General features: G+C 40.2%; 1 protein-coding gene across 2 annotated transcripts in view; it reads right to left on the bottom strand.

Annotated features, from left to right (window-relative positions):
• luzp2 (leucine zipper protein 2) overlaps positions 1 to 12,302 on the bottom strand; it is a 130,817-nt gene that overhangs the window by 32,319 nt on the left and 86,196 nt on the right. For both annotated transcript variants that reach the window (XM_069527049.1, XM_020099395.2), the window contains one exon: positions 1,702 to 1,764. In XM_069527049.1, coding sequence (XP_069383150.1) covers positions 1,702 to 1,764 — 63 coding nt within the window. The remainder of the gene's footprint in view (positions 1 to 1,701; positions 1,765 to 12,302) is intronic.

Genomic DNA, 12,302 nt, shown 5'->3' with positions numbered 1-12,302 from the left:
ACCTCCCCTAAGGCTTAGGCTTGTTTGATCAATGCTACAGAGGATAAAACCGAGGCCACGGAATGATGGGACAATCGCATTTTCAGGTGAGGACAAGCAATCATGGAGTTTGACAGGTATCAGAGGGAAAACTGTGATATTTGAGTCCCTCATTAGTATTTTGCCTGTGACATATTACCACATACTCTCAGGTTACTTCATTTACCAACACTTTCTCTGCTGATCATCATTTATCTCACCGCAGAAAAACACATATCCAGTCTGACTGCAGGGTCTGTGTTTCTTTCACTATCTTTCACCTCTCACTGCAGTTTCCCATCGACAGTCTCTTCCATCGCTCTTTTTGAAAACTTGAAACATGATACTGTCAGAGTGTTTTCTGTCAAATGTGAGAACCTTGTAATTTTAAACTGAGTGCTGTTCAAACCTGTTTGCTGCGCTCGATGGGGAAATGCGTTCGGTTATTGGGTAGACTTCGCTAAAATAAATGCAGGATAATCCATCAGAGCTGCAGTAAATCACACCGTCATGAAGGCTTAATATAAATATGGAAATATAACAGTTTTAGAGAAGTGTTGATTCAGCTAAATGATCATTTAGGAGGCTGCGGTTTGTGGTGCTGTTGCACTGTGCTGCATTCAATGATGCTAAGGTTTGTTTTTGAAATGTTTAAAAAGGTTGCAGGATACTAGTTACCGTGTTCAAATAAGTAATAAGTACTGCACTGCTGCATTTTAATCCATAAAAGAACTAGATTTATACGTATGAGATATGTAACTTCTGTCGCTAAAAGTCTCTCAGACAAAACAAATCCAGAGAACTACAGTTTCATGGTGTCACGAAGCAGCGTAGGATCATGGGAGTTGTTGTCTTCACCATTACCGTTGGGGCTTTACTGGGAGAGCTTCGGAAACAGTATGTTGAAAAGAAAGTAGAAAGCGCAATAAAATATATGACATTGCTCCAGATGTTTTTTTGATGTTTTAATGATTAAGTGTTATATATTTAAATTTGTATTTTCTGATTTAAGAGTGTTGAGAGTCTGATGTCTGAGCCAAGTCACGTGACCATCCTTCACCTTAGATGTCATGAAGAGCAAGAGGGACAATTCATACTCACAGTAAATGAACACACTCACTCACTCACAGGTTGGTGCAGCTATCGTCAGAAAGACTTTGCATTGAGTTGCATTCACTGTGGACGGCCTAACCCAAAACTTTATCTTTGATTACAACCCTGAACAGTTCATATCTAACCTTGACCACAAATCACATCTTACCCCTTAACCTCCACCTGAGACACAATGTTTGACTCATGAGGACGGAGGTTTGGGCCCCATGAGGACAACTTGTTTATGCTAGAAAGGTCCTGAGGAGAAATGAAAATTGGTTTAATAACAGAAGAAGCTTCTGCTGTTGTAGCCTAAACCCCTTTTGTTACTTACTGTTGGTAGCTTGCTTTATTTCTCTGGGGATGAAGTGACGCTTCATGTAATGTAGAGTAACTGGTAGCTCACATTACGCTGTACATGCTCTAATTTGTATTTTATGAGCACTGCTTACTCACAATAGAACAGAATCTGTCTGTGATGTGTTACCATGAATTGGATCTGTTCCACAAACAATGAACAGTTAAGTAGCTTGAGACAGGATTTAATTACATTTGTGATAAAAGGGGAATTAGCTAATTGAATATCCTTACCTCTTCAGCATATGCATCGCAAAGTTTGTGTCCCGAGAGTAGTTTGTTTTTCAGGCTCTTGTTCTGAAAAAGAGAAAAGAAATACAGAAGCGATGTCATTAGTGTCTGCACTGCACGTTCCCCTGAAATCTTTACTGCAAAAAGCTCGACTGACTCCGAACGCCTCGGCTTCTCCAGCAGGACGTTGATCGTGCAGCAGGAGTTCTGACAGCGAGGAGCCGGACTCCATTTCAGACAGACTGAGGAGCGGTCAGGAGAGGCCTGTCTGATGATGTGAGAGTGCACTCAGGCACGTAGTCGTCTAAAAAGGTCAGAGATGCATCTCAGGGCCAGACCCCCACTGAACTTTAAACATGATCAGTAAAGCCTTAAAACGATTTGACTGGCAGCCAGGACAGAGATGGGTCACAGGGTCTTGTTGTGTGATGCCACTTTATATCCTCGCTTCAGTCAAACAATCCGGAGGCATGACAGTGATGCTTTACTTTGACAGCAATACACTGTGTTCCAGGAGTTTGCACGCCGAAGCGTTAATGATAGAAACTAGATGAGACTAAAGGATGTAAAATATCTTATACCATCTGCCAAGGAGTTCATGTTTTTGCTATTTAGCACGATTACGCAAAAACTACTCAACTCAGGAATTTTTTTCACTTTATTGAACATTATTGGTGATTTGAGAACAATTCTTTAATCTTAACGAAAAAAATCTGGCACGTTTGAATAAAATGTGGTTTCATAAATTGAGGCGTGGCGGAGATAAGCACCCTCCTGAGTGCCGTTCTACTTCTGGAGAAAGAAATCAGCTGTTGAAAGCAGAGTTAAACTCCTCTCGTTATCAGTAACCTTGTCATTGAAGAAAATCTTATTAATATGGGATTCAAAATATATATTTCTTAGTTAATCTGTCTTTTGCAAATATCTCATTTCCTTGATATCAGTACTGGGCCTGACCTGTAATACCCATATTTAAGCAAGCATCTGTTGTTCCCCCTCTAAAGGTCACAGTCACAGATAAAACAAAGACTCCTGGCAGCAGTCTTTGGTGTAAGGGGCCATGCTAACAGGCTCTTTCTCTCTAAATTGGATTCAAGTGAAATGCTCTTTAATACATTTAAAAGGACGTGGGAAAGTGACACAGACAGGAGAGAGAGCATGTAACGACAGAGGACAATGAGACCTGAGGGCGATAACATTTGAGAGGGAGGAATTTCACCTTTTTAATTGACAATGAACCGTTACTAAATGTGGTCTTATACTAAATGAATGCTTAACCCAAAGTACCCATCCGCATGTCAGGATGATGCAATGAAACAGCGCGATCGACCATGACGACAGCCTCGCTACGGTCCGGACGAACTGAAACTGTAAAGTCTGCAGTTGACTCAGGTCATTTGAGGCAGAAACTCTCCGCTGTGATTTAAAACTAGATTGACTCTCTCAGAAATGTTATTACAGTGCAAAGCAGATAAAACTACTCTGTAAAAACAGAACGGACAAACACCGGGGGTTTTTGAGGGCGAGCAAGGTTGTGTGAGACAAAAGGAAGAAACCAAAGCAACAACAAAAAGCCAAAAATACACAACTCAAAGATTCACGTCACACCAACATCTGCATACATGCTTGTAGTGGTTTGCTCTGTGTCGAGCTTGCGGAATGTTTAAGCTGCTTCTTGGAGCATCTGTCGTATCCGAGTCAACTTGTAGCTGCAGAAATAAAAGGAGGAGCTACACAATCCCGCTGCTCAGCGTTACATCTCAGCTATCACACGCTGTTTTAACGATAAGTGGTGCAAAGAGGATTTTTCTTTCAACACGTGTGTCTATTGAAGGACTCGGGAAATATACAGTGAAATGATCAAACAGCCTGCAAATGAGTTGAGGGAACGCGGGGCCATAAAATAGTCCCGACGGCTGAGGAAACCTACAGGTGATCACAGAACAGCGGATTATTGACAGGAAATTACTTCCACTGCTCCGTGACCAAGCGTCGATCCACCTTTGTTTTGTCTACAGAAACAAATGTAATTAAGAGCAACTTCATCATAGTGGCCATTGGAGATTTATTAACCCCTTTCATTGACTCAACAACACATTTAAAATTCTTAATGAGTTTATCAATGAGCTAATTACCTGTAGTTGAGGGTCTATTCTTCAAACCCATCCTGCAGAACTCGAGAGAGAGCGATGAATATTAATTCTCCAGCTTTGATTTAAGAAAACCAACCAGGCGACACAACCAGGCGACAACTACACGTCAGTAGAGAACACACCGATGCTCAACAGTCCGTTAAGTTCCATCCATGAGACAGGCATCATTCCCTGGGAAATTGGTGAAACTTACAATATTTTAATAATAAAACATTCCTGGATCTGAACCTTTGTCCGAATCTGCCCGAAATAGTGATGGGTTCTTTCTTGGCCCATGTCTCAAGTATTTAGAAAATCTCAACAATCCATCGAACAATCTTCTGCCAATGTTTATCAGGCTTCTTTCTTCTGCTGTTGGGCAAAGTTTCTATTTTTTTTGAATGGTTCTAGAAGTTCATTGTCTATTCTCGGACGATGACTAAGACTCGGGGGCAACTGCCAATATTTTAGTGCTTTCTATGTAGACGGGAAATACCCGGACCAAGACTCTCTCCTCTGTTTGTCATAGTTTCTTTTAGAGTCAAGCATTCCTCAACACAAAACAGAAACAGTGATTTGTTTGGCTAATCACAGCTCTCTGCATTTAAATGCAAATACATTATTGTTAATTGACGCAATATATTCAATGTGTTCCACCTCTTTTGCTCCCCAGCAGACTTTTTAACCTGCGGACAACCAAAGCCTCCTCAAGCATGACAAAGTAGAAATGGAAACCAGAAGACTTACCGGCCACAGGACACCGAAATTAGTGAAAAGTAAAAACAAAAACACATCTCTGTGTTAAAGGAAGTGAACGTGTTAAAGGAAGTACTCCTTTGTCCGGAATCGTCCAAATTTAATTGGTTCTTCCGCCAAGTTTAGTGGGAATTGGTTCAGTTGTTTCGAAAAGATTTGTTCTGCTGACAGACAAAACAAACCAACCCACAAACAGCAGAGGCAAAGACACACTTTGTCGAGGCAAACACCTGAAACTGCAGCTCTGCAGTTAAAGACGGCTCTCGCTCATCGCTCACAATATGTTATGCCACATTAACAAGTCCATTCTTCAGCAACTTCTTCTCCACACTTGTTCTGCATGTGAAGAGATTACACTGTATGGGCTTAGAGCTTGATCTAACAGACTTTGAAACAGCGTGATACAGGGCGCCAGGGGGGTGGTCCCGAGCATCGCCAACAATGCGGTTTTGCAGGGCTTTTGGAAAACGGTAATCTCCTGACAGGGCAATGAATGAAAGAGAAAACCTCATCACAACGGTTCGTTATGTGGGAGGCAGCGACGGGAGGACTCGCTATGGGAGGTGACAGGTGGTCCGGGATATAAGCAGTTAATTGCCGTGCCGCAGTACGACAGTCAGCGTCACAAAAACAATTGTGTTGCACCAGCTAATCGTGGAAGGCATAATGCACTTCATTAAAAACATAATCTTGTAATGTACCCTAATGTCGTAGAGATGAGAGAGGGATGAGAAAAAAATGGTGCCAAAATTAGAAAAAGAAATATTTGATATTTGATCTGAGATGGCTAAATGGTAATAAATGGAGGATTACCGACTGGGTCTATTTCATCTGGAATTGTGGAGTCTGTTTTAAAACAAAATCCAAAACAAGCTGTTACACAGTTGTCATTTGTCAAAACTAAAAGCAAAACAGATCTAACACAGACTGGGGGATACTCATAAGGGCCGACAGCTACATACTGTCGGTATTTTTTTTGGGAAACAGTGAGTATTATTTGTTGCAGCACATTTCAGACACTGTTGGGGAGTGTGTCTGTCTGTGTCTGTCCTTCAGTATCAGCCCCAGCTTGAGCTGGTTTTTGGCTCCGGCGCAACTTTGATTTTTGTCTCCACGTAGCGCTCCTAGTCGCGCGTATTTTTGTGAATGAGATATCGCCAACAAGCAGTTACGACTCATACATTGTACACCGAATTAATCTAGGTGGCGATAAAACCTCAATTACCTTTGGTGTTGTGTATTATGTTGCTGCGCTCTGATTACACATTTGCTGTTTGGTGTTGGAGGCAGCTCAATGACATAACGTGATGATTTGGCAGCGAACCACAGGGACAGAAGGATACAGGAGGAGAGGGGCAATGTGCAGCCACCAGCTGGGCCTTGACATCTACTTATAAATGATGTGGCCAATCCCACAATTCTCACTCTCTGTCATGACACACACTGACTGTGTTGACCATTAAGTGCCTGACAACAACCATTAACAACGCCGCCTCATCTGTATACAGCAGAAATGACCCATTCGTCTTTTTTAAGCATGCTAGCAGCATAGAGCCGAACACGGTCTTATTCCATTCAACAGATATTGGTCATATCATCACCAGGCAGAGTTTGTACTTCAGATGTTATTAAATGACTGTGTGTAGTGTAAGGGTTAGTATTGTTTGGGCTTTGTAAGATACTGATGCTAAATCAATACTTTTAAAATGTTACCGTGATAGAACCCATACTTTGTTCTTTAAAAAGAGCCGACAACAATAGTTGGAATTGGGGAAGAAAGACTGAACGGATAACCACAAAACTTGCAGTACAGGTCAGGCAAGAACCCATTCAATTACGGTTTAAATCCGGATCAGGGGTCGGAGCCAGGATTTTATTTTTAAACTGTCTTTACCATTTTGCAACACTCTCCTTGATTTTTCTGGGAATAATTCACGGATCTTGATCGTTCAGCGGACTGACATCCACGAGTGTGTGCAATTTGGTGCAGCTTGGGCCTTGCAGAGCTTTTCATTGGACGAAAAGCCAAATCACAATTTGTCTCATATAGGGCTTAAGGCTAGGCACAAAAAGCTACAATTCAAAATGCCTCACAATCTGTGCGTTTTCTGTCCTTCCTCAATAAATCGATTCTCGCTGCCACACACACACACACACACACACACACCTGTACAGTACATTGTATACTCCAAAGCATACAGGCACCCTGAGCGGAGGTAATGAGCTGGGGTGGCAGTTGTTTTGTGATTCACTGAGGCAAAACTGACCGAGTATCAATTCCACACAGTTGCACCTCCTCTCACCCCGACAGAGGGACCACCATGCGAGGACATGTAGAACTGGCAGCTGTCATAAAATGTGACATGGTTTAGCCCCAAGATATACTCAGAGTGAAAATGAGATCCTCTGGAGCTTGTGTGTCACAGTGCATTATGCAAAGTGTGATACACTGAGCTGCATATGTCATAACGTGTTATTCCCGCAGCGCTGTCATTCTGTGGACCTGAAAATAAAGGAATGTTTTCATATTTACATGTTTAGGAAACTGCAACAGCACAAGAATACGTTTTGTGAAAGTTCGGCGTCACCGTCCCGTGATAATTGTGGAGTTCCATTTCAATTTACAAATCGTAGAAAATAAAGCGCTACTGTTTGTTTATATCTTGATTTATGAAAACAGAATGACTTTGAATATCAGAGGGAAGAATCACTAAGTTGTCTGAAATAAGAAAAGCAATATAGGCGAGACCACTAACCTGTTAACGGACGCTGACTCTCTGAGTCAACTCAGCCCAGTTATTTTCACACATTGTAATAAAGTGCTGATGTGTTGAAAGCCCCTGAGTGTTGATATTTACTGTCCATCTGGGTCAACCTTCACACCACTTGACACACATCAGTGTTGGCTCCTTTAGCCTGAGCGTGAAGTGTCAGGAACTCGTCGGGAAATCTCTTCGGAATGAAATCAAAGTAAAACATCCCTAAAAGCATAAACAAAAATACTGACACCCTTAATTTTGTTTTATTCTCATGCTATGTTCCAGGAAGTAATGGTGTGGGGTTTTGCCTTTTTGGTTCTACTGTTGTTGAAATAATACAGTGTGTTCAAAACCAACAGGAGTTCATCGGTAGATGTGGGTCGGGCTGGACGATACGGCCAAAACTGATAACAAGATACAAATTTCAATACTGATAAATATCACGATAAAAGTCAGAATTATTTATTTAGAGTAAAGGTTTTGGTTTAAACTCTTGATAAACAGCAAAACCTTTTTAATAAATCTTAGATTAATGATTTGTTACACGTCCTCACTTTGCTTACAAGCAATAATAAGCAATATGTTGACATATATGTATATTTAACCTTTGTTTTTATTGTGAATATTCTGATATTGTTTTATTGCCCAGCCCTAAATGTCACGGATTATTCCCAGAATATGTAATTGTATGTACTTATTTGTCCAGAACTACAGTATTTACAAAGGGGGGCGTGAAATATTTCAGGTATGGGGTTTTATTCAATGTCCAGGTCTACAAGAAACAAAACAAAACAAAGGATAACCCCACAGCAGATTATATTATGTTTAAATAAGCTATATCAAATGAATATACAGTTGACATTTATATTTTCAATCGTACTAAACATGATGCGAACAAACCCTCTGCTAGTCAGAGGAGAGACAAGCGAAGGGCTGCTGTCACAACACATCTCTGTTTAAAAGGTCAATAAGCTTCATTGTAATGTCAAAGACAACACAATTAAAAGAGAATTCAGTTGCATCACTGCTTTAATAGCTTGTATTTCTCAGCGGTGACAATATGACTCCATTATTCATGCTAATTAAAGGCCACGGTGAACTGTGCCCACAGAGGCAGAGGGAGCTCCAATGGTTTGAGTTCGGGGAAGACCAGGTTACGCTCAAAGCTGTGAAGGAGGCACTGAACACAACAACATCATTGTTGTAAACTTTTTGTTCTCTCTCCGTCCGGGAGGTTTTGTTTTCACCTGTTGGTTTGTTTGTTTGTTACTATTGAGCCGGAATTCATGAAACTTGGTGGAAAGAGAAAAGAACCCGATGAATTCAGGTGCAGATCTGGTCAATCAGGGAGTTTTCGGATGTAAACCTGCAAAACTTCTTCTGAATGCATCTCGTTAAATGTTGACAGCAGAATAGACCATATCTCTGCTTCACATATAAACACACTGACGGTGCATGTGAGACGCTGCTAGATGAGAAACCAAATGAAGGAACGCACCAATCCTGTCTCCTCCAAGAAAGAGATTAAACAGATTTAACTTTTCCTTTGATTTGTTTATTCCACATAATAACTTCACTATCACAATCCATTCATGCATCAACTGTGAGACCTTGAAAGTTGCACATCATTTTTAGCTTAAATGGAATTGGTGAGAGGAACAGCTTTGAACTGAGCTGCTCCAGAGCAGTGGGAGTCCATCCATCCATTAGCTATACCGCTTATCCTCTGGGGGTCGCAGGGGGAGTGAGGTTCGCTATTAATCTGGTGTTGGAAAAGTGTCGTTCTTCCTCTTCACTACAGAGGGAAGACTCCAGTGTTGAGCCGTGCGGGGCCAACCAATGGGAATAAAAGCATTGTAGAATATTCAAAGGGTTTAAATTTTTTACTTTGCTGGTGCATTCTTTTTCAATTTTCCTCCGTTTTTTAAATTTATTTATAAAGAAGCAGCTTTTTTTTTTTTTTTACCTCTGAGTTTTTGTCCTTCATTTTAATCTTAAAGTAAAATTTGCATGTGTACAACAAAAATATAATCATTCAATTCTTGGATTCCGTCTATTTGACATCTTGTGTCGTATATTAGTTACAGGATTCAACACAGAACATAATAAATGAGTCTCCGTCAGTATAGTGCAACAGGCTTGTCTGCTTTGAATGACAAACTCATATTGCAGGGAAACAGTGGCGGAGCTGACAACAAGTCGTGCAGTTATGTAGCTGTCGAACACATCTCCTATAAATTACTGGCATTCCAAACAGCCCCCTGTTCACAGCAGATAAGCTATTGAACATCACACAAGGCGTTTGGCTGGTGTGAGGAACTCATCTTGGCAGTTTCTTAAAGACTCTTGAGGTCAAAGGGGGATTATAAGCACAAGTAAAAAGATTGTTTTCTCGTCAGTTTCATTGTTAGAATTCATAATCGTATATAATAACTGTGATACCTGTCAACCTGTTTCTGAACTCCTGCTGCTCCAGGCGCGCTGCACTGTCTGACGGATGCAGTGTCACAACAGGACGGCAAAGAATAGGCCATCAAAGCAAAAAAACATCAAACTCAAATCACAAGTGGCTGTAATGTATTTTTATAATGATGCCATAATGATGCTAATACATGAAGGGATGTTACTGGAGAACAAGACGGTATAATTTGACAAATTTGTGGTTAGGAGAAGGAATCCTTCAGGCTCGCAATATGGTCCTGCACCTCGTGAATTTAGTTTTTTAACTGACATATAAAGCAACTTGTTTTGCCGAGTGGGAAGAAAAAGTAAATGCAGCTGCAATTTTAGGGAAGGGAAATTAAGGAACATTTTAGTTTATGGCAGGAAAGATAACAGGTTTTAATGTAAAGGCCAAAAAGTGGCAGATTTTTTTAAATAATGTGCAACCTCAATCTGAGCTTTGATAAGACAGCATACACAGTACACAACGCAGAATAATGCAGCAGTGCATTATTATCCTCTTACCATAGAATTTGCGGATATGAAACACTGTCCACATCCTTACTTGACCTGCCTGCCTGCGTCAGTCCAGTGTCTCTTCATAGATCATTGGCTCTCTGCCTCTCGTCAAACAGGCGTTAAGTCGAGGAGATGTTTGACGAGGCTCAAGGTTATTTGAGAAAAGAAAAAGCAAAAGGATAATATAAACTCCTTTGACCCTTTCGGAGAAATACTCGGAGGCCGGGCGGTTCGAAGAGGACCTGTAATATTCCATGTGAAGTAGCCTGAGTGACTTTGAGCATAATAATAGAGCCGCAGCCCGTCTCTGCATTAACCCGCCCACCTGAACGGCAATCTTTTCAATCTTGTCATTTAATTTATTGTCATTCCTCGTATTTGTTCGTGCTGAATTAAAAATGACAGAACAAGCTGATAAATCAGATGGAAACGATGACAGTGAAGCGTCTAATGCTGGGAGTGCATTATCTCAGTGAATAATTGAGGCACTAGGACTGTAAAATAGGAGGAATGCCTTGACAAATCGATGTTACTTCAAAATGAATTAATCCACCTTGATGTACTCTCCAGTCTGAAGGGTGGGGAACATGGAGCTGTGTTTACTCTGGAGCTCTGATAACTTACGACGGTTAAACTTTGCACACCGAACGTTACATTCATAGGTTTTTATCAGCATTAATTACTCAAACTATTTCTATCATTAAGGTTTCAGAGTTTCTATAATTTAAACTGAACAAATACAAACAGAGATACATGAAGCTTGTGGTGACAGTTGACATCTTAATTAAATAGGAATATGAATTAAATATTCTATTAGCTTATGTAAACATTGTCATTTAAATAATTGTTGTCCACGTAAAACATACTCAATGATGCTTACTGAATACATATCTATATAATTAGACTAGAGCCTAAAAAGTATTTCAATTATTTCATTTGACATATATTCTTAGTGTGATGAATTTACATAAAGTAAAAACATTTATTTATAGAGTCTCTAAATGTAGAACATGAGGCCAAAGGTATAAACAGTTTAAACGGAGGCCCAGTAACTGTATTAATAGATTAGTTCTTTCATCTGTGATGCTTCTCAGGTAATTTTCAGTAAAATAATTCTACTTTACATTTCACAGGGATGGAAGATTTGCTCAGGAGCATAGATAATATTTTATCACCCATAATCATCCCAGTTGTATTAGTTCGGCCTGATAGGAGCTTTAGCCTGAGTAAACCGAGAGTGCAAACAAAACACTGTGGAAATGATCGACGACCTTCATCACCCACGACAGTAAAGTCACTTTGAACTGAACTCGGAATGACTCAGGGACGTGAGGATCCGTTCCCCCTGTCGATTTTCATGTTACGTTCACATCGGTCACACATGGGTCAAGGTCGGCTAAAAGAATATATGAAAAGAAATTGGTATGTTTGTTTGTTATTTAAGAAACTATAAAACATCGAACTAACATTTGTGTTATCAGAACAACTGCATGACAACCTCGGGTAAATGTTCCATCCCAAAAATGATAAATAAATACAGACATCAATGCAAATGATATCGAATAAGTGTAATGTTATAATAATAAAATATCCGACATTAATAAACAAATGAATGCATTGTAGTAATATAATGCGACTAGAACTCAGGGAGCACACACCTCCGTGTGGACCAACAGAACAACACATCCAGATTTGTATTTGGATCTGAACCAAATTGCAAACATTCATAAATATCTTTCCCCTAAAACTGCAGTTTTTTAAAAGCAGGATCCGTCGATCAAAAAAATCCCCCGAATACAACGTAAAAACTTTTTGCTACCTCCTGCAAACTGACAAACAAACACACAGACAAAAGACAAAAACCTGCTTTGTGCAGGGAAACAAAAAAAAAAAGTCACAATTTACTTCAGTTTAGCTGCAGAATCTTTTCAACATAACAACCTCTAAAGATTTCTTCTTCCCGTCTAGACGTGCGTGAGCATTTGTTATCAGGTAG

This window comes from Paralichthys olivaceus, chromosome 1, assembly GCF_024713975.1.
Source record: "Paralichthys olivaceus isolate ysfri-2021 chromosome 1, ASM2471397v2, whole genome shotgun sequence".
Taxonomy (NCBI): Eukaryota; Metazoa; Chordata; class Actinopteri; order Pleuronectiformes; family Paralichthyidae; genus Paralichthys; species Paralichthys olivaceus.
The sequence above is the reverse complement of the archived record's forward strand: the minus strand, read 5'-3'. Positions and strand labels throughout refer to the sequence as shown.